This window comes from Ostreococcus tauri, assembly GCF_000214015.3.
Source record: "Ostreococcus tauri WGS project CAID00000000 data, contig chromosome 06, whole genome shotgun sequence".
NCBI lineage: Eukaryota > Viridiplantae > Chlorophyta > Mamiellophyceae > Mamiellales > Bathycoccaceae > Ostreococcus > Ostreococcus tauri.
The window spans coordinates 317,552-333,566 of record NC_014431.2 but is presented as its reverse complement, the minus strand read 5'-3'; the positions used below and the strand labels follow the sequence as shown (position 1 = coordinate 333,566).

General features: G+C 58.0%; 9 protein-coding genes across 9 annotated transcripts; 5 read left to right on the top strand and 4 right to left on the bottom strand.

Moving 5' to 3' along the window:
* Window positions 1–15: 15 nt before the first annotated feature.
* OT_ostta06g02000 (Oxysterol-binding protein) lies at window positions 16–1,422 on the bottom strand (the record flags this gene model as incomplete). The annotated part of the gene is made up of 1 exon (XM_003079785.2): window positions 16–1,422. The coding sequence occupies one exon, from the start codon at window positions 1,420–1,422 to the stop codon at window positions 16–18; it is 1,407 nt and encodes a 468-aa protein (XP_003079833.2).
* Window positions 1,423–1,826: 404 nt separating this feature from the next.
* Window positions 1,827–3,338, top strand: OT_ostta06g01990 (Aldehyde dehydrogenase, C-terminal; the record flags this gene model as incomplete). The annotated part of the gene is made up of 1 exon (XM_003079784.2): window positions 1,827–3,338. The coding sequence occupies one exon, from the start codon at window positions 1,827–1,829 to the stop codon at window positions 3,336–3,338; it is 1,512 nt and encodes a 503-aa protein (XP_003079832.2).
* A 90-nt stretch (window positions 3,339–3,428) lies between these two features.
* OT_ostta06g01980 (unnamed product) lies at window positions 3,429–3,995 on the bottom strand (the record flags this gene model as incomplete). Its single annotated transcript, XM_003079783.2, has 1 exon — window positions 3,429–3,995. The coding sequence occupies one exon, from the start codon at window positions 3,993–3,995 to the stop codon at window positions 3,429–3,431; it is 567 nt and encodes a 188-aa protein (XP_003079831.2).
* A 502-nt stretch (window positions 3,996–4,497) lies between these two features.
* Window positions 4,498–7,521, top strand: OT_ostta06g01970 (Nucleotide-diphospho-sugar transferase; the record flags this gene model as incomplete). Its single annotated transcript, XM_003079782.2, has 1 exon — window positions 4,498–7,521. One exon carries the CDS (start codon window positions 4,498–4,500, stop codon window positions 7,519–7,521), a length of 3,024 nt encoding a protein of 1,007 aa, XP_003079830.2.
* A 128-nt stretch (window positions 7,522–7,649) lies between these two features.
* On the bottom strand, window positions 7,650–9,272 carry OT_ostta06g01960 (Myb-like domain; the record flags this gene model as incomplete). The annotated part of the gene is made up of 1 exon (XM_003079781.1): window positions 7,650–9,272. One exon carries the CDS (start codon window positions 9,270–9,272, stop codon window positions 7,650–7,652), a length of 1,623 nt encoding a protein of 540 aa, XP_003079829.1.
* Window positions 9,273–9,475: 203 nt separating this feature from the next.
* On the top strand, window positions 9,476–10,444 carry OT_ostta06g01955 (G-protein beta WD-40 repeat; the record flags this gene model as incomplete). The annotated part of the gene is made up of 1 exon (XM_022984011.1): window positions 9,476–10,444. One exon carries the CDS (start codon window positions 9,476–9,478, stop codon window positions 10,442–10,444), a length of 969 nt encoding a protein of 322 aa, XP_022839213.1.
* Window positions 10,445–10,521: 77 nt separating this feature from the next.
* On the top strand, window positions 10,522–11,592 carry OT_ostta06g01950 (WD40/YVTN repeat-like-containing domain; the record flags this gene model as incomplete). The annotated part of the gene is made up of 2 exons (XM_022984010.1): window positions 10,522–10,764; window positions 10,873–11,592. 2 exons carry the CDS (start codon window positions 10,522–10,524, stop codon window positions 11,590–11,592), a joined length of 963 nt encoding a protein of 320 aa, XP_022839212.1.
* A 782-nt stretch (window positions 11,593–12,374) lies between these two features.
* Window positions 12,375–13,888, bottom strand: OT_ostta06g01940 (Helicase, C-terminal; the record flags this gene model as incomplete). Its single annotated transcript, XM_003079776.1, has 2 exons — window positions 12,375–13,617; window positions 13,854–13,888. The coding sequence occupies 2 exons, from the start codon at window positions 13,886–13,888 to the stop codon at window positions 12,375–12,377; spliced, it is 1,278 nt and encodes a 425-aa protein (XP_003079824.1).
* Window positions 13,889–14,220: 332 nt separating this feature from the next.
* On the top strand, window positions 14,221–15,969 carry OT_ostta06g01930 (Exonuclease, RNase T/DNA polymerase III; the record flags this gene model as incomplete). Its single annotated transcript, XM_003079775.2, has 1 exon — window positions 14,221–15,969. The coding sequence occupies one exon, from the start codon at window positions 14,221–14,223 to the stop codon at window positions 15,967–15,969; it is 1,749 nt and encodes a 582-aa protein (XP_003079823.2).
* Between the last annotated feature and the right edge of the window lie 46 nt (window positions 15,970–16,015).

The window sequence follows — 16,015 nt, the reverse complement described above, 5'->3', positions numbered from 1 at the left end:
CTGCCGGTACATGTTTTACTCACATTCTTTTTTTAATTGTTTTCCGCTTTTTTTCGTCCTCGGAAACCAATATCGCGGCAGAGGCGGTTCGGCGTCGGGCAGAGGCGAGTCCGCGACCATTAAAGCGAGCTCGTATCCCATCGACTTGTCCTCGTCTCGCATCTCGATCGTCGCCATCGAGGGCAAAGATAGAGCTTCACTCATCACTGAATTTTCGGGTTCACGCAACGGAGCAAAGCGCAGGGCCTCCACGATCGTCTGCCAAAGCCTTCTATTCGACATCGATCCTGGCTTCTGCAAACTCGACAGCAGGCTTCTCACGCCAGTCGCCGTCGTGAGCGGAGGTAGTCCGAAATCGTGCGCGGTGAACAGCGCCTCGTCCGGTGCACCATTTTCTCTCGAAAAGATATTCCCCAGTAGAACACGAGTGTCCCAGGTACCGAGAAGTAAACGTTTGACCTCGACGTCGTCCGAGCTGCGAACGATCGATCCGGAGACTATGTTTCTAAAACTTGGCGACGTTTCCACATCGAATTCGCGGAATTTTAACGACGTCTTCAATCCAGACGCCTTGGATGATATCATAACCTCACCAACAAGCTCGGCGATCGGATATCCTCGAGCGAGACCTGAAATTTGAATGGAAGGAAGTGTGAATTCGAAAATTTCGCCGTCATCGGCGGCGCTCGTTTCGACGCGTTTTGACAAATAGTCTGGATGCCCAGAACACCCACGAAACTCCACGAAACATCCCTCTCGAATACTGAATGATTCACTGACATTCAAACGTTTCGGTCGCTCGAGATTCACGGTGATGATTGAACCGGACATGGAGACGCGAGGCACAATTTGTACCTTTGCGCTCGCGTGCACTTTCTGCACTCCGTAATCCATGAAATGATCCGCCGTGCGCGTTTCGTCGTAATCGTACGAGCACTGCTCCTGGAAGTACACGCTCTTCTCGTCGTCAAACTTTTTCCGCCGTATGACGTGCGTTCCGAGCGGTGGCATCATGGCCGCGCTCTCGCAGTTTGCCGGCTGCAAAATTTCTGCGCAAAAGCCGAGCACAAAGGATGCCGCGGCTCGCATCCTCGCGATCGCAGCCTCGTCGTCATCGCCCGCCGCATCGCCGTCGTGAAGCTTCAAAACCGCCTCGCCGAACCCATCGACCCGTTCGTCGTCCAACACGTCCTCGTACTTCGCCTTTGCCTTTGCCTCGCCTTCGCCGCGCTTACGCGCGCCGCGCACGATTTCCTCCAACAACTTCCCTCTCAGCTCCCTCGCCGCGCGCTCCACCGCCGCGCGCTCGACGTCATCCGCATCATTCTCATCATCGCTCCCATCCTCCGCGGTGGAGAGCGCGCACGACCACACGGACGTTTTCCGCGCCACCGCGCCCGTCCCTTTGGACCGTCGACCCATGCCGCGCGTGACACCCCGCGCGTCGCCGATCCCCGTCGACGCGCGCGTTCGACGCGCGCGTACACCGCACCGCCCCGCGCCGCCCCGCGCCGCCCCGCGCGCGCGTCCGTGGACGCCCACGCGCCGTCGAGCGCGTCGACGAGTGCGCCGACGGTGTCGAAAAAACGCACGAAACGCCTCGTCGTTGTGCGTCGTGCGAACCCGTCGAGTGAGGACTCAAGAAAGACCCCCCCTGCGGCTGTGCGAGGCGTCCATCGCGCGGCCGCCACGTCCACGCGCGCTCGACCGCGCGTACGACCGCCGCGACGCGCGCGCTCGACCGCGCGCGCGCGCGTCGACGCGCGTGCGACCGCATCGCGCGCGTCGCGAGCCGCAGCGCGCGGTGCGGGACGCGCGGTCGAGACATGACGACGTCGTCCTCGAGCGATGGCTTTTACGCCGAACTCACGAATGCCGAGGGGGGGGCGCTTCGGTACGCCGTCAACGGCGCGTGGCGCGCGTCGAGCAGCGACGCGACGGTGGAGAGCGTGAATCCGTCGCGGGCGAACGCGCGGGCGAACGCGTTTCAGGCGTGCACGCGAGCGGAGGTGGACGAGGCGTTCGCGGGCGCCAGGGCGGCGCAGGGGCCGTGGGCGAGAACGCCTCTGCACGAACGAGCGAGTCTGTTGCATCGCGCGGCGACGTTAATGCGGGAGAACGCGGGGGGGATGGTGTCCGCACTGATGATCGAGGTGGCGAAGGGGGCGAAGGAGAGCGCGACGGAGGTGGAGCGGTCGGCGGACCTGATCGATTACACCGCCGAGGAGGGCGTGCGGATTCTGGGTAGGGGGGATCTGTTGATGAGCGATTCGTTCCCTGGGAACGATCGTAATAAGATTTGCATGGCGAGCAACGTGCCCGTCGGGGTCGTTTTGTGCATTCCGCCGTTTAATTATCCGGTGAATTTGTGCGTGAGCAAGGTGGCGCCGGCGCTCATCGCCGGAAACGCGGTCGTCGTGAAGCCGCCCACCCAAGGGTGCACGGCGACGCTACACATGATTCACTGCTTCATCAAGGCTGGATTTCCCCCGGGGTTGATTCAGGCGGTGACGGGACGTGGTGGCGAAATCGGTGATTATTTAACGACGCACCCGTTGGTGAACGCGATTTCCTTCACGGGAGGCGAGACTGGGATTCGCGTCGCCCAAAAGGCAGGTATGGTCGCTTTACAAACGGAGCTCGGGGGTAAAGATGCGTGCATCGTGCTTCCAGACGCCGATTTGGAACTGGCGGCGAAGAGCATCGTCAAGGGTGGGTTTTCATACAGTGGACAACGGTGCACGGCGGTGAAGATTGTCGCCGTCTTTGAAGAAGTCGCGGATGAACTTATTGGCAAAGTGAACGAGCGAATCGCCAAGTTATCGGTGGGTCTCCCCGAGGACGACGCCACGATCACCGCCGTGGTGTCCAAGAGCTCCGCTGATTTCATCCAGTCCTTGGTCGTCGACGCCGAGAGCAAGGGTGCCACGCTTTGCCAAGAGTGGAAGAGAGAGGACAACTTGATTTGGCCGCTCTTGATTGACAACGTCACGCACGACATGAAGATTTGCTGGGAGGAGCCGTTCGGTCCGGTGCTTCCGGTCGTGCGCGTGAAGAACGAGAACGAGGCGCTTGAGCTCGTGAACAAGTCCAGGTTCGGTTTGCAAGGGTGCGTCTTCACGAGGGACATCGATCGCGCGATTCGGCTGAGCGACGCGATGCAGACGGGAACGGTTCAAATTAATGGTCCACCGGCGCGCGGGCCCGATCACTTCCCGTTCCAAGGCGTGAAAGACTCAGGCATCGGTAGTCAAGGCATCACGAATAGCATAAAGGTCATGACGAAGGTTAAGTCGACCGTTATCAACCTCGCGAAGCCGAGTTACACGATAGCGTAGGTCTTGCAAAAACGTTCATCTCAAATTACCACTACCGAATTCTAGCGTTACCATAAAAACAAAAATACCACGATAATAATCTCTCCACGTCTACGATTGTCCTCCCGAAGGACGCTTGTTCTGAGCCACGGCGCGTGAGATTCTGCACTCGAGCGTTCCCTCGGCGGTTGCGTCAACCGTCAAGTCACAGCTCTCCAAAATTTCCGTCCCTTTCGCCAGGGCCTCGGGCGGGAGGTCTTGATAGATGGCCTCCAGGCCAGAATCAATGAGCCCGATCATCTCCGGCCCACCCTTAAAATCCACCTTCACCCGCGCGTTGTTCGCCTTGAAAATAGCCTCGAGCGTGCTCACGTTTTGCAACACGCCGTCCACCGCGTACGGATCGATACCGTACACCTCGCTCAGAGCCGGCAACGAACGCCTGAGCGGACCGCTCACGCGACTCGACGTCTTCACGTTCAACTGACTCAGATCGCACGCGAACACCGGCGCCTCGCACGTTTCCTTGAACAAATTATTCTGTTCCAGTACGTCTCGCAGCGCCCGCTTCGCCGCGAGCGTCACCGCGATCGCTCTCGGTCCGTCCTCGATCGGTTTATCCAAATCCGCGTTGAACATCGCGCGCGCCGGCTCGCCCGTGAGTTCCACGGTCGTCATCGTCACCGCGAGCGTCAGCGCGACCCGTCGCGACGTCACGCACTCGTCGCTCGAATCATTCCTCGCGCGCGTCTTCCCACACCGCGCTCGATCCGTCGTCTCCCGTCGACGCGCTCGCGTCGCGCGCACCGACGGTGACCGTCCCACGCGCTCGGCGCGCATCGTCCCTCGCGCGCGCGCGTCGGGCGGTGACGTCTCGACGTCTCGAGAAAAACACCATCCGACGCCCGCACCGCGCGACGCGTCGCCCGCATCGCGTCCGCGATCGGACGTGGATGTACCGAACGCTCACGTCCACGGTGTACATCGCGCTCGCGACGTCGGTGATCGCGGCGTACGGCGAACGGGAGGGGATCGTGCGCGTGCGACTCGATCGGATACGAGACGAGAACGCGCGAGGTGCGGTCGAACGGGCGCTCGCGCTCGGTTCGGTGACCTTGGACGCGAGCGACGCGGTGGTGCGGGCGGTGAGGGAGGCGATCGAGCGCGGGAGGGGGGGGAGATGACGAGCTCGAGGCGAACGAGGGCGCTCTGGGCGCTCGGGCGCGGCGTCGCGTTGGGATGCGCGTTGGCCCTGTTGCGAGTCGACATCGAGCGGTTGGATCCGAGAAAGGGGGCGTATTTGTCGAGTGGGGACGTCGCGGTGCTGGGAGCTCCGTCGGAGACGCAGGAGGTGTCGGGGGAGGAGTTGAAGGCGTTGGACGCGCGCGTAGAGCGGGAGTTTGACGAGTACAAGCGGACGCGGGTCGATGACGACGCGACGGTCGATGACGACGCTGACGGTGATGCGGTGGAAGAGCGCGCGGTAGAGGCTGTTGAGAATGAGGTCGAAGACGCGCGCACTCCTGAGGAAGAGACGAAGACTTTAGAGACGATCACGGAGACGCCCGTGAAGACAAAACTTTCAGATGACGTGGAGATTATGGAGAATGTCACACAGAGTCCTTCGACGGTTCCGTCGACGAAGGACGACGACACGTTGACGCGAAACCCGATCAAGAGAGCAGTGTCGAGTGCTCCATCGTTCCTCGAGCCTTTCGCGCTTCGTTCGATAGAGGCGGAACGATCGAACGCTTTCACGACTGAGGACCCGCGAAGGAATAGGTGCGATCCGAAAGAGACTGATCAGACGCTCTGGGGCGCGCCGAGAGCGCTGGATTTCGTCGTCCCTCTCGAAGCCGAGGCTTGGCCGCAAAATTGTAAAGGTCGCGAGTCCCTGTGCGACGTTTTGAGACGCGTTGCCGTGAATAGAGAAGTTTTAGCCGCCGTGGCGAACTCGGCTGCGCCTGGTCTGGACACATTTCTGGACACAGTCATGTCTCTGAAGATGAAGAATTTTCTCATCATAGCTCTGGACGAACCGCTCACGAAACGGCTGGACAAGTTGGGTGTTTCGTACTACTTTCACGCAGATCCCGTGATGGGTAATCACAAGGTGAGCGCGAAAAAGTTTGCGCTGATCCAAGAGTTTGTCTCCGTGGGATGTTCCGTGCTTCTCACAGACACAGACGTCACGTACCAACAGAGTCCGTTCCCATACTTGTATCGAGATAGCGACGTGGAGAGCATGAGCGATGGTTTCGACAACGATTCCGCAAACGGGTTTTTACAAACGGTCGACGACGGTTCTCTCGGTCAAGCTCGACACAGAGCATCGACTTTCAGAGTCGGCGCGCTGAACAGCGGGATGTGGTACGTGAGCGCGACGCACGCAAGCTTGCGATTAATGAAAATTATGGCCCATCGCATGGCGACCGAGGATTTGTGGGACCAGAGTGGATATAACCTCGAGTTGTGGTTCGCGAGCCGCGATGCACACATGACCTCTGGAGCCACGATTCGAATCATGGACCCGTTCTGCTTCATGAATAGCAAGGTCATGTTCAGGATTGTTCGTCACACTGCGTCGTTACAACGAGAGAAACACACGCCGGTGGCGATGCACGCCAACTACCACACCGACAAGGAGCACAAGATACAGCTCGTGCATGAATACTACACCAACAAAGCGCCGATATCGACGCTCGAATGTGACGTTGGATGTGCGAGCGGTTTGAAGAGTATCGTGGAGCTCGAAGCGGCTCACATGAGCAACATCAACGACGGCTTCATCGGAAGCAAGAACTGGAAGCTAGGTAAAGAGGCTGCGTCGTCTTGTAAGCCGAAGAGGGCATGGGATGGAAAAATAGACGGTCTCAATCGAACTTTGCATCTCATTCGAGCGAAAGATCGCGTGTGCACTGGGAATGTAAACATGAAGAAGACTGCGCAAAAAATTTGTGACGTTCTCAACTCAAAGTTGGAAGTGGGTGAACAAGAGGATGTCATCCTCGTCGTGGCTGATTCGCAGGACGCCGGAGCTTTGGAACTATTGCTTGAACGTGGTATCAAAAAGCATGGACTGGGCAAACGCACCGTTGTTGTCTCTGATGATTCAGAAATCACCAAAATCAGTGAGGCTGCTGGTGTCGCAACGGTTCAAAAATCGTCAAAGAAACTCTCAAAGGCGGCTCTCAAGTGGTACACCATTCACACAATTCTTCGTGACGGACGGGGCCTCGTGTTCGCCGACCCAAGTGTCGTTTTAATCAGTGATCCATCGAATTTCTTTTACAGAGATTCCGATATAGAGACCGCAAGCGACGGTTGGGACGATATGTCTGCCTACGGATACGATCATGTCGTCGACGATCCATCGATGGACTGGAGCCGCTTCCTGCACGGAGGTCGTGTGGCAAGTTCGGACGCCGGTTTCTTCAGGATTACGCCAACGCATGAGTCTATTTCTCTGGCCGAACGGCTCATGACTCGGTTGACCGCAGCAGGAGAAGATCCCGTGAAGAATGGTGAACAAGACGTCTTCAACGCGGCTTTGTTTTATCCATCATACGGAGACTTCACATCCGTAGGAGTCATGCGACGAACGCTCAATTACCTGTGTTTCGCCAACTCAAAGACAGTTTTTCTCTTCATGCGTAAGGACAAAACGATCAAGACGATCCCGATGGTGATTGATTTCAGCTATCACCCACGAGAAGTCGAACGCATGCGAGACACGTACGAGTACTACGGCGCGCTCGCAAGCCAAGACACTAGCGCGCTCAAAACGATAGAACCGAAGTTCTTGAAGTGGTCTATCGCCGGTCGTGCCGGACGCGACGAAGGAGACACCACGAAACTGTGCCAAGTGAAGGTAACACCACCGACGAAGAGTGAAATCGACGCGCACGAACTGGCGTCAAGTCTCGTCAAAGGACGCGAATGGTCATGGGCCGGTAACAAACCGATGAAATTTTTAGGTGGTGGTGAGCTCGAGACTCCGTGGGGCAAAGGAGCCTGGTCGTTAGTGAAATCTGGTGATGCAACACTAGATGATAGGGCAGTATGGGCCGACTTTGTCGGCGCTCATCATCTTCTGAAGTTTGAGACCCCACAGGGAGGCGCGAAGAACTCGATGTTTATCTCTGAGAGGTGCGGCGACGGTACGCTCATCGTTGGGCGCGAGGTGTTGAAGAATAGCATGTAATGTTGTAATGCTGATTTGATTTTCGCTTAGAGATGTGTTATTGCATCAAGGTGAAGTGACTAATCGAATGTGATGAGAGGAATGATAGTGGAAAGAATTAGATACGACTCGAGCACACGTGGCTCCAGTTACATGGAGCGAGCCTTGACCATGCAGTCCATTGCGGTGCGCGGCTTGCCCTCGGCCGCCATGTGCGCCGCGACGGAGTCCCATCGGTTGATGGTACCCAGTGGGAACAGCTGCTTGGAGGCCTTTTCGAGCTCGGCGGTCTCGTCCGCGTTCCATGCGCCGCCAACCTTTTCGGAGGCTTCCCGCTCGGCGCGGCGGCTTGCATGCTCGTCTGCCTTCGCCTGCCAATCGCCACCCTTGGCGGTGACCGCGAGAGAGAGGATGCACGCAACGGCGTCCCATGCACCCTTGACTTCATCGCCGTTCATCGCAGCATCGCAAGCAGCCTTGACCGCGTCCGCATGATCGACAGTCAACGCGTCGCAGATGGATTCGAGTTCGGCGTCACCCGGGTAATCAACCCAGCCCTCGGCGACAGCGCCGATGGCGCGGACGCGTTGCTTGTCCTTACGAAGAGCTTTCTTCGCTTTTTCGAGCTCCTTCTTCGCATCAGCCTTCTTCGCCTTGTTGGCCTCCTCAGCCACCTTGGCCGCGGCTTCCTCCTCAGCCTTCTTCTTGGCATCCTCCTCCGCCAGGGCGCGAGCGCTGTCAGTGCGACCCAACTTCTTGGCGTCTCGCGCAGCCTTCTCCGCAGCCTTTTGCTTGATCACACGAGGGTCATACTTTTGCGCGTTCTCGACGAAGCGACGAATTTCCTGTTGCTCCTTCTTCTTCGACTCGGCGCGAAGACGCTTATTCTCCTTTTCCATTTGACGGCGATGATCGCGGTCGTGCGCCGTCTCCGTGTCGTTCTCCTTTTCGTGTGGGAACTCGCGCCAAGAGCTGAACTTGGCGGCCCAGAAGATGTAGTGCTTTCGCACCTCGTCCCATTCCGCGTCGGGGTCGTCGCAGATCGGCACCGGCTTGGTCTCGCTGAAGCGAGCCAAGAGGTGGAAGGATGGCATAAAGGTGGCGAAGAAGTCTCCGTCTTCACACTCTGTGGGAAAGTTGTACTCCGGAGCGTCCACGGAGTCGAACTCGCGTCTGCGATTCTTGTCCGTCAAAACTTCCATCGCGGTCACCACCGCCTTGTAGCGCTGCTCGATCTTCTCAGCCTCAGCGGCGGAGACCTGCGCGACGCCGCGCTTATCCGGATGCAGCGCCACCGTCAAGAACCGATGTCTCTCCAGAATCTCCTCCTTCGTCGCGTTGAATCGCTTGAGCGCCAAACCGAGCGCACCGTAGTGATCACCAAACTCTTTATTCCCTCTTCGCTTGGTCTTCTTCATCTTATACTCGGGCGAGTTAAAATCCACGTCGTCGTCCATCGCCGCCTCGTCCAGCGCCGCGAGCGAAGCCGCCTTGGCCAGCTTCTTCTCGCACACAGCGCTCAGACCAAGCTTCTCCCGCGCGCGCTCGTGAAACGCGTGTCCCGCAAACTCCTTCATGCTCCCACCGTCCACGTGCACACCCGCGTTCGACGCGTACACCGCCGACGTCGCACCGTTTTCAATCGCACCCGGCGTCCACGCGATCCGTAAAGATGCAAAGTTGGCGTGCACCTTTTCCCGCACCAACTCCCGCTCCTTGAGCTCCATCATCGCCACCATGCGCTCGATCGCGGCGAGATCTTCGTCCGCCATGATCGCTCCGTCCTCGCGCGCGTCCACCGTCGCCGTGTGCCGCGTCGCCGTCGCGCGCGCGTCGGCGCGACCGCGATGGCGGCGCGGCGTTGGGTATTTTGAAAATACATGCACGGGGTTTGGTTTGGAGCCATCGCGTCCGGCGCCCACCCCGCGTCCGGCGCCCGCGCGCGATCGCGCCGCGCGCGGTCGAGCGCGCGCGCATGCCCACGCCCTCGGTCGTGCTCGCGACCGCGGGATACGACCACACGGTGCGGTTTTGGGAAGCGACGCGAGGGGTGTGTTATCGAACGCTCCAGTACGCGGACTCGCAGGTGAATAGATTGGAGATCACGCCGGATAAGCGGTACCTCGCGGCGGCGGGGAACCCGCACGTGCGGTTGTACGAGGTGAACGCGTCGAATCCGCAGCCGGTGACGTCGTACGATGGACACACCGGAAACGTGACGGCGGTCGGGTTCGAGCCGCGCGGGAGCTGGATGTACACGGGGAGCGAGGACGGGACGGTGAAGATTTGGGATCTGCGAGCGGGCGGGTATCAGAGGGAGTACGAATCGAGAGGGGCGGTGACGAGCGTGGTGTTGCATCCGAACGGGACGGAATTGATGAGCGCGGATCAGAATGGGAACATCAGGGTGTGGGATTTGACGGCGAACGCGTGCTCGTGCGAGCTCGTTCCAGAGGTGGGGACGGCGGTGCAGTCATTGACGGTGGCGGGCGATGGGTCGCTCGTCGTCGCTGGGAACAGTAAGGGGACGTGTTACGTGTGGAAACTCCAACCAGGGTCGAAGACCACGGCGCAGTTCGAGCCGCTGCATAGGCTCAATGCGCACAACGGTAGTTACGTGTTAAAGTGCTTGATTTCTCCGGATTGTCGCCTGTTGGCGACGACGTCCAGCGATAAGACGATCAAGCTGTGGAATCTCGATGGGTTCAAGCTTGAGCGCGTGCTCGAGGGGCATCAGCGCTGGGTGTGGGATTGCGTCTTTAGCGTCGACGCCGCCTATCTCGTCACCGCGAGCTCTGACACCACGGCGCGTCTATGGGATTGCTCCACGGGCGAGGCCATTCGTGTGTACAGTGGTCATCACAAGGCTGTCGTGTGCTGCGCCTTGAATGATTCCGCCGTTAGCGACGCCGTCGAGGCCGAGACAGATATCAATAGCCCTTGAACCGTCAGTACGGATGACAACACGTGTTGTAATAATACAAAGCGAGCCTTAGCGCCCCTCACAATCCGACTCTCACGATGAAAAAGGGATTCCCGACTGTCGTAAAGAGCCCCCCGCGGCCGCACCCGCGACCCATTCGCATCGCCTTCACCGACGTCAACGGCGTCGTCGATCCGCGAACGGTGAGATCGTTCTGTGAACACAAAGAGCTGCAGAGCGAGCTGTCAGAAGGGAATTCAAATGCCGATTCGATTCCAACGCCGAAGCGAGCGACGACGAGGACGGGCGACGGACTCACGGCGTACGAACGCGAGCGCGAGGTACGAACAATAGCGACGACCACGAGACGCGATGGAGAGAGAGGGAATGCGTGCGCGGGACACGTTCGAACGCAAACTGACGCTCAGGCGCTCGACGACGACGGACAGGAACGCGTGCGACGGAACGAGGAGTTGTTGACGCAATTGCGCGTGCGCGAGACCGCAAGGGCGCTCGCAGTGGTAGCGGAGCCGACGAAGAGAGCGCGGTTGGCGACGAAGAGACGCGCGGCAGAGTTGGCACCGATCGAGCCGACTCGAAGGAGCGCGCGTGCGCGAGGCGCGAAAGCGAAAGCGATGGAGATCGGAGAAGACGATCAGATAGTCGACGGTGAGGAGGGTTTGGAGCATCATTTGACGTGTGATGAGTACTGCGAGAGGTTGGGGATCGAGCCCGGGCCAAAGATGACGAGTTTCACGGGCTGGGTGGAGGAGAGCGTTCGCGAACGGCTAGGAATCGCCTCGAGCGCGAACGAGGCTTGGGAACGAAACGGCGGGGGAAAATGGAGCCGACCGGCGAAGGGACAGGCAAAAGATCACGCGAAGAAGATGTTGTACAAGAATCCAAACGCGTACTTCTATCGACACACGGCTGGAGAGGAGCAAATTAACGGTGATTGGAGCGAGGACGAAATCAAGCAATTCGTCAAAGTGGCAACCAAGTACGGCGCCGGCGACAAGTGGGGCCTCTTCGCGTCGCATATCCCCGGTAGAGTTGGTTACCAGTGTTCAGCGGCGTATCGTCACATCATGCTTCCTCGAGGTCTCCTTCGTGACGACGCTTGGCGGATGACTATGTCAGGCGAGGCGGTTTGGATCGGTAAACGCTGAGACTTGTCAAGGTCGACTCGTGCTGGAGGAAAGCGATGTCATTCACGTTTGGTTCGGATCATGAACGCGAACTGTCGAAACGAAATCGAGAGGCATCTGTTACAGGATCAAGGCGACACGATCACGGATGGAGCAAAACTTTAGCATGTAAATGAAGCTTCTTTTGCACTACAAACTCGCGATGTATCGCATTCGCATTGCTAGCTTCTGTATATGAGAGCTGGTGTTCACCAACCGTGGAGTTCTACCGCCTCTTACGAGTGTCCGTAAAGACAAGTGAGGCGTGAACTCGACGCCAGACGGCGTTCGTATCGTGAAAGTCTTGAAGTCTCACGCAGTGATCGTGTCATAGCGCTTGACAGTCGCCTAAGTGTATTATCCTTGGCGTATCATGGGGCGAAGCATGTTTCTTCGCTTTTTTGGATTGACTCCGCAACGTCTCGATGAGACACAGAGTTAGTACTCAATCCATTCTTGAGACGCGGAGCGTCTTTTGTTATGTTTTGTTTCCCCGCGCGAGAAAAATTGTGCGAGGTAATTTGTGTTTATCCGAGAACAACCCGTCCAGTTCTCCATCGCCACTTTGCTGTATAGTACAACGTCTGTCTGTTTGCCTCAAGAACATGCAAAATATATAAGTGCGTCCTCAGGAAGAAAGATCAGACGTGAGACGAAGCCATCGCGCCCGCGCGCAAACGACTCGCCGGCGCTCACCACTATCTGCTAATCCATGAAGTGGGATCACTTTCCACTCCAAACCCACTATTGTAGTTGAAATCCGCCTAGCGGCAGTACTTAGACGGATCAATTTGAGACGGAATTTGTTGAATCTCCGTGCCGAGCTCTTGTTCGATGCGGAACAAGTTCATTCGGTCGTCGTACGTGATGAGGTTCACAGCGATACCCAAGTGACCGAAACGGCCAGATCGACCAACTCTGTGCAAGTACGTCTCAGAGTTCTTCGGGAAGTCAAAGTTGATGACAACGTTGACGGATTGAATGTCGATACCACGAGTGAAGAGATCCGACGACACCAAGTTACGGCATGCGCCGTTGCGGAAATCGTGGAAAACACGGTTACGGTGCGCCTGAATCATTTTGGCGTGAATGTAGAAGCATGAATATCCGAGCTCCGTGATCTTTCTAGCCAGTAACTCAACACGAGTAACGCTGTTGCAGAAAATGATGGATTGGTTGATTTGGAGCTTGCTAAAGAGCGTGTTGAGGCAGTGAACCTTTTGCCTTTCTTCGACAAACGCATAGTATTGGGTGATACCCTTCAGAGTGAGCTCCTCCATGAGGTTAATGACGTACGGCTTGCGCAAGTACTTATCCTTGAAGTCCTTGACGGTCACTGGGAACGTCGCGGAGTAGAGTAGAATTTGTCGGTTCTTGGCCATGAAGTTGATGACTTGACCAATAACGGGTTGGAACTCAGGGGACAAGAGCTTGTCTGCCTCATCCATGGCCAGCATCGTGGCTTGGCCCAGCTTGGCTACGCCCTTACTCGCCAGGTCGACGAGACGACCGGGGGTGGCGACGACAACGTGCACTGGTTGGTGTAAGCGCATGATGTCGTCCTTTAGGGATGTACCTCCCGTAGTCACCATGACAGCGACCCCTAAGTGCTTTCCAAGCTCTTTGCAAACTTGACTCGTTTGCAGCGCCAACTCTCGCGTGGGTACCAAAATCACAGCTTGAATGATATTTTTACTGGTGTCTACCTTTTCGAGGATGGGAATACTGAACGCAGCCGTCTTACCCGTCCCATTTTTTGCCCGCGCGAGAATGTCCCGTCCTGTGAGCGCGATCGGGATCGACTCCTCCTGAATTGGCGAAGGTCTCTCGAAACCCTTCTCAAAGATCCCCATCAGGAGTTCTCTCTTCAAGAAGTAATCTTCGAACTCATTACCCTTCGTAGCCGTGACGTCCTCCGTGCGATACCGCGTGTCCTTCGCCGGAATCGCGAGCGTGTCCTTCCAGTTTCCATTTTGCTGCTGCGCCGGCGCCGGCGCTTGCGCGTACCTGTCATGCAATCACCCCGTCAGTCGCCGCTCATACGCACGCACACGACCACCCCTTTTCTGTGCCGAACACCCGTCGATACTCCCACCGAACGCGTCATAATCGTCCAACCTGACGTGGAATCGTCAAACCCTCGGGATCTCGCGCATCGCACCGATCCGACGCGCGCATCCCGCGTCGCGACGTCCTGCACCGCCCGCGAACGCGCGCGTGCGATCGATCGCGACGTGACGTACCCTTGCGGCGGGTGTCCGTACCCGTATCCCTGCATCGCGCTCCAGCGTGTGGCGCCCGCGGCCTCCGCGGGGGCGAAACGCTCGCGATGGGCGCGCGACGCGGTCCGTGTATACACCGGACACTTGGATTGTACGAACGGTGTTTATTATACGTCGTGCCACCAGTACATGCATTTCACGGGCGTTGAAGGATATGTGTCGGTATTTATCGGCGAGACCCGAACGATTCGCGCGGCGACCGCGGCGACGCGCCACGCCGAGGCGCGCGCGGCGATCGCGGCGCGGCGACGTCGTCGCGCGCGGTGTCGCGGTGCGCGGGGCGACGTTCGGGGGGGGGAGCGTCGTCGATCGCGCGAACACGGGGGAAATGGCTTCGTTGAAACGCGAGCGTGCGACGAGCGTCGAGGCGGCGCCCGAGGCGGCGCCCGAGGCGCTCGAGCGTCGCGTCGATGACGACGAGCGAAGGATCAAGGCGAACGCCGATCGAGCGGCGATTTACGGCGAGGACGCGCGCGCGGAGGTACAGCTGCGGTTGGAGTGCGCGAATAGTTTTAAGCTCGCGCACGCGCACGAGCTCGCGCTCTGGACCTTGCTTCCGGAGACGGCGAACGAGTGCGTGAACCCGCGATGGGCGTTCGTGCGGAATAAGCCTTTAATTGAGCGAGTGGTGATAATCATGGCGCCCGGGATGGATCATAAGATGTGGTGCGAGGACGGCGCAAGCACGTGTCCGCGGTTAAAGCGGGCGCTCGGCGACGGGCTGAGGACAATGTGCGACAGCCCGACAGCGGTGGGGATGACGCTGTGTAAGTCGTTGATGTATTCTGTACATGGGAAGCAGGGCTTAGATGGGAACGGGGGGCGGAAGAAGTTCAAGGCGAGCACGCACGCGAAGGATTTGTGCAAACGAAAATTTGCATACAAGCCGTCGCACTTTGTGCTCACTCCTGGTGACATGAGTGATATGGTATATCCGCTACCAAAGTTGACGGATGATGGTAAGTTAGAGATGGAAGAAGGATTCGTAGCGACGCAACCCGCGGGGGAGGGGATCGCTCGAGGGAGCGGGTATCATCCGTTCTTGGCGCTCGACTGTGAATTTTGTTACACCGCGGAAGGCTTGCAGCTCACGCGAGTTTCCGTCGTGAAAGAGGACGGAGACGTCGTTTACGATAAGCTCGTGAAACCACCTACTGAGATTACGAACTACAACACGGCACATAGCGGTATCACGGCCGAGCAGATGGAGGGAGTAACGACAACGCTACAAGATGTCCAGCGCGAGCTTCTCGAGATGATTCCATGCGAAACAATTTTGATCGGTCACTCGCTGGAGAACGACTTGCATCGCTTAAAAATCATCCATGCGAACGTTATAGACACGTGTGCGCTATATCCGCACAAACGAGGCGCGCCCTATCGAAATGCTCTCAGATATCTCACGGAACAGTATCTTGGAAGGAAAATTCAGGAAGGATCTCACGACTCCGTCGCAGACGCGCAAGCGACAATGGAGCTCGCTCTTCTTAAGTTTATCAACGGTCCGTCGTTTGGAGAAGTTTCGACGGAAGGAGGTGGCGTGTTCGACGTGCTTTCGACGCATAAGATCGAGTGTGTGATGATTGACTCGCCCGCGCTGTGTCGTCGTCTGCCGGCTGGTAGCGCACGTGTGGTTGAGGCACAAGACGACGCGGAGGTTAAGAAAGCGATCTTAGATCAAATGAATAGGCGTGCATCTGCAGGCAAGATGGCCGTATTCGGTCATCTTCACGACTACACCAAGGTGCTCTCCGCGGAGGCGCAGAGAGCTCACGCGCGAGAGCAAGAACCGAGCGATAGCGAGCGCGTCATTGCCGATAAAACGCGTCGACAAGCGCTCGAACGCATGGACGCAGTCGTCGGCGAGATATGGGAAGGCTTGCCCCCGAACACGCTTTTACTCTTCACATCAGGCGTGGGCGACGCCCACACCCTGCGACTGGCCCAGGAGCAAAAGTGGAAGCGCCACCAGAGCATTGGTGGCTGGGGCGCGTGGACCGACGAAGCCGAGCACGATCTCCGTCGCCTGTACGATCGAACAAAGCACGCCGTGACGCTCGCCGCGGTAAAGCAATAGGTGCGACATCTCTTCTCGACCTATACCTAGACGTTTAATGCAAACG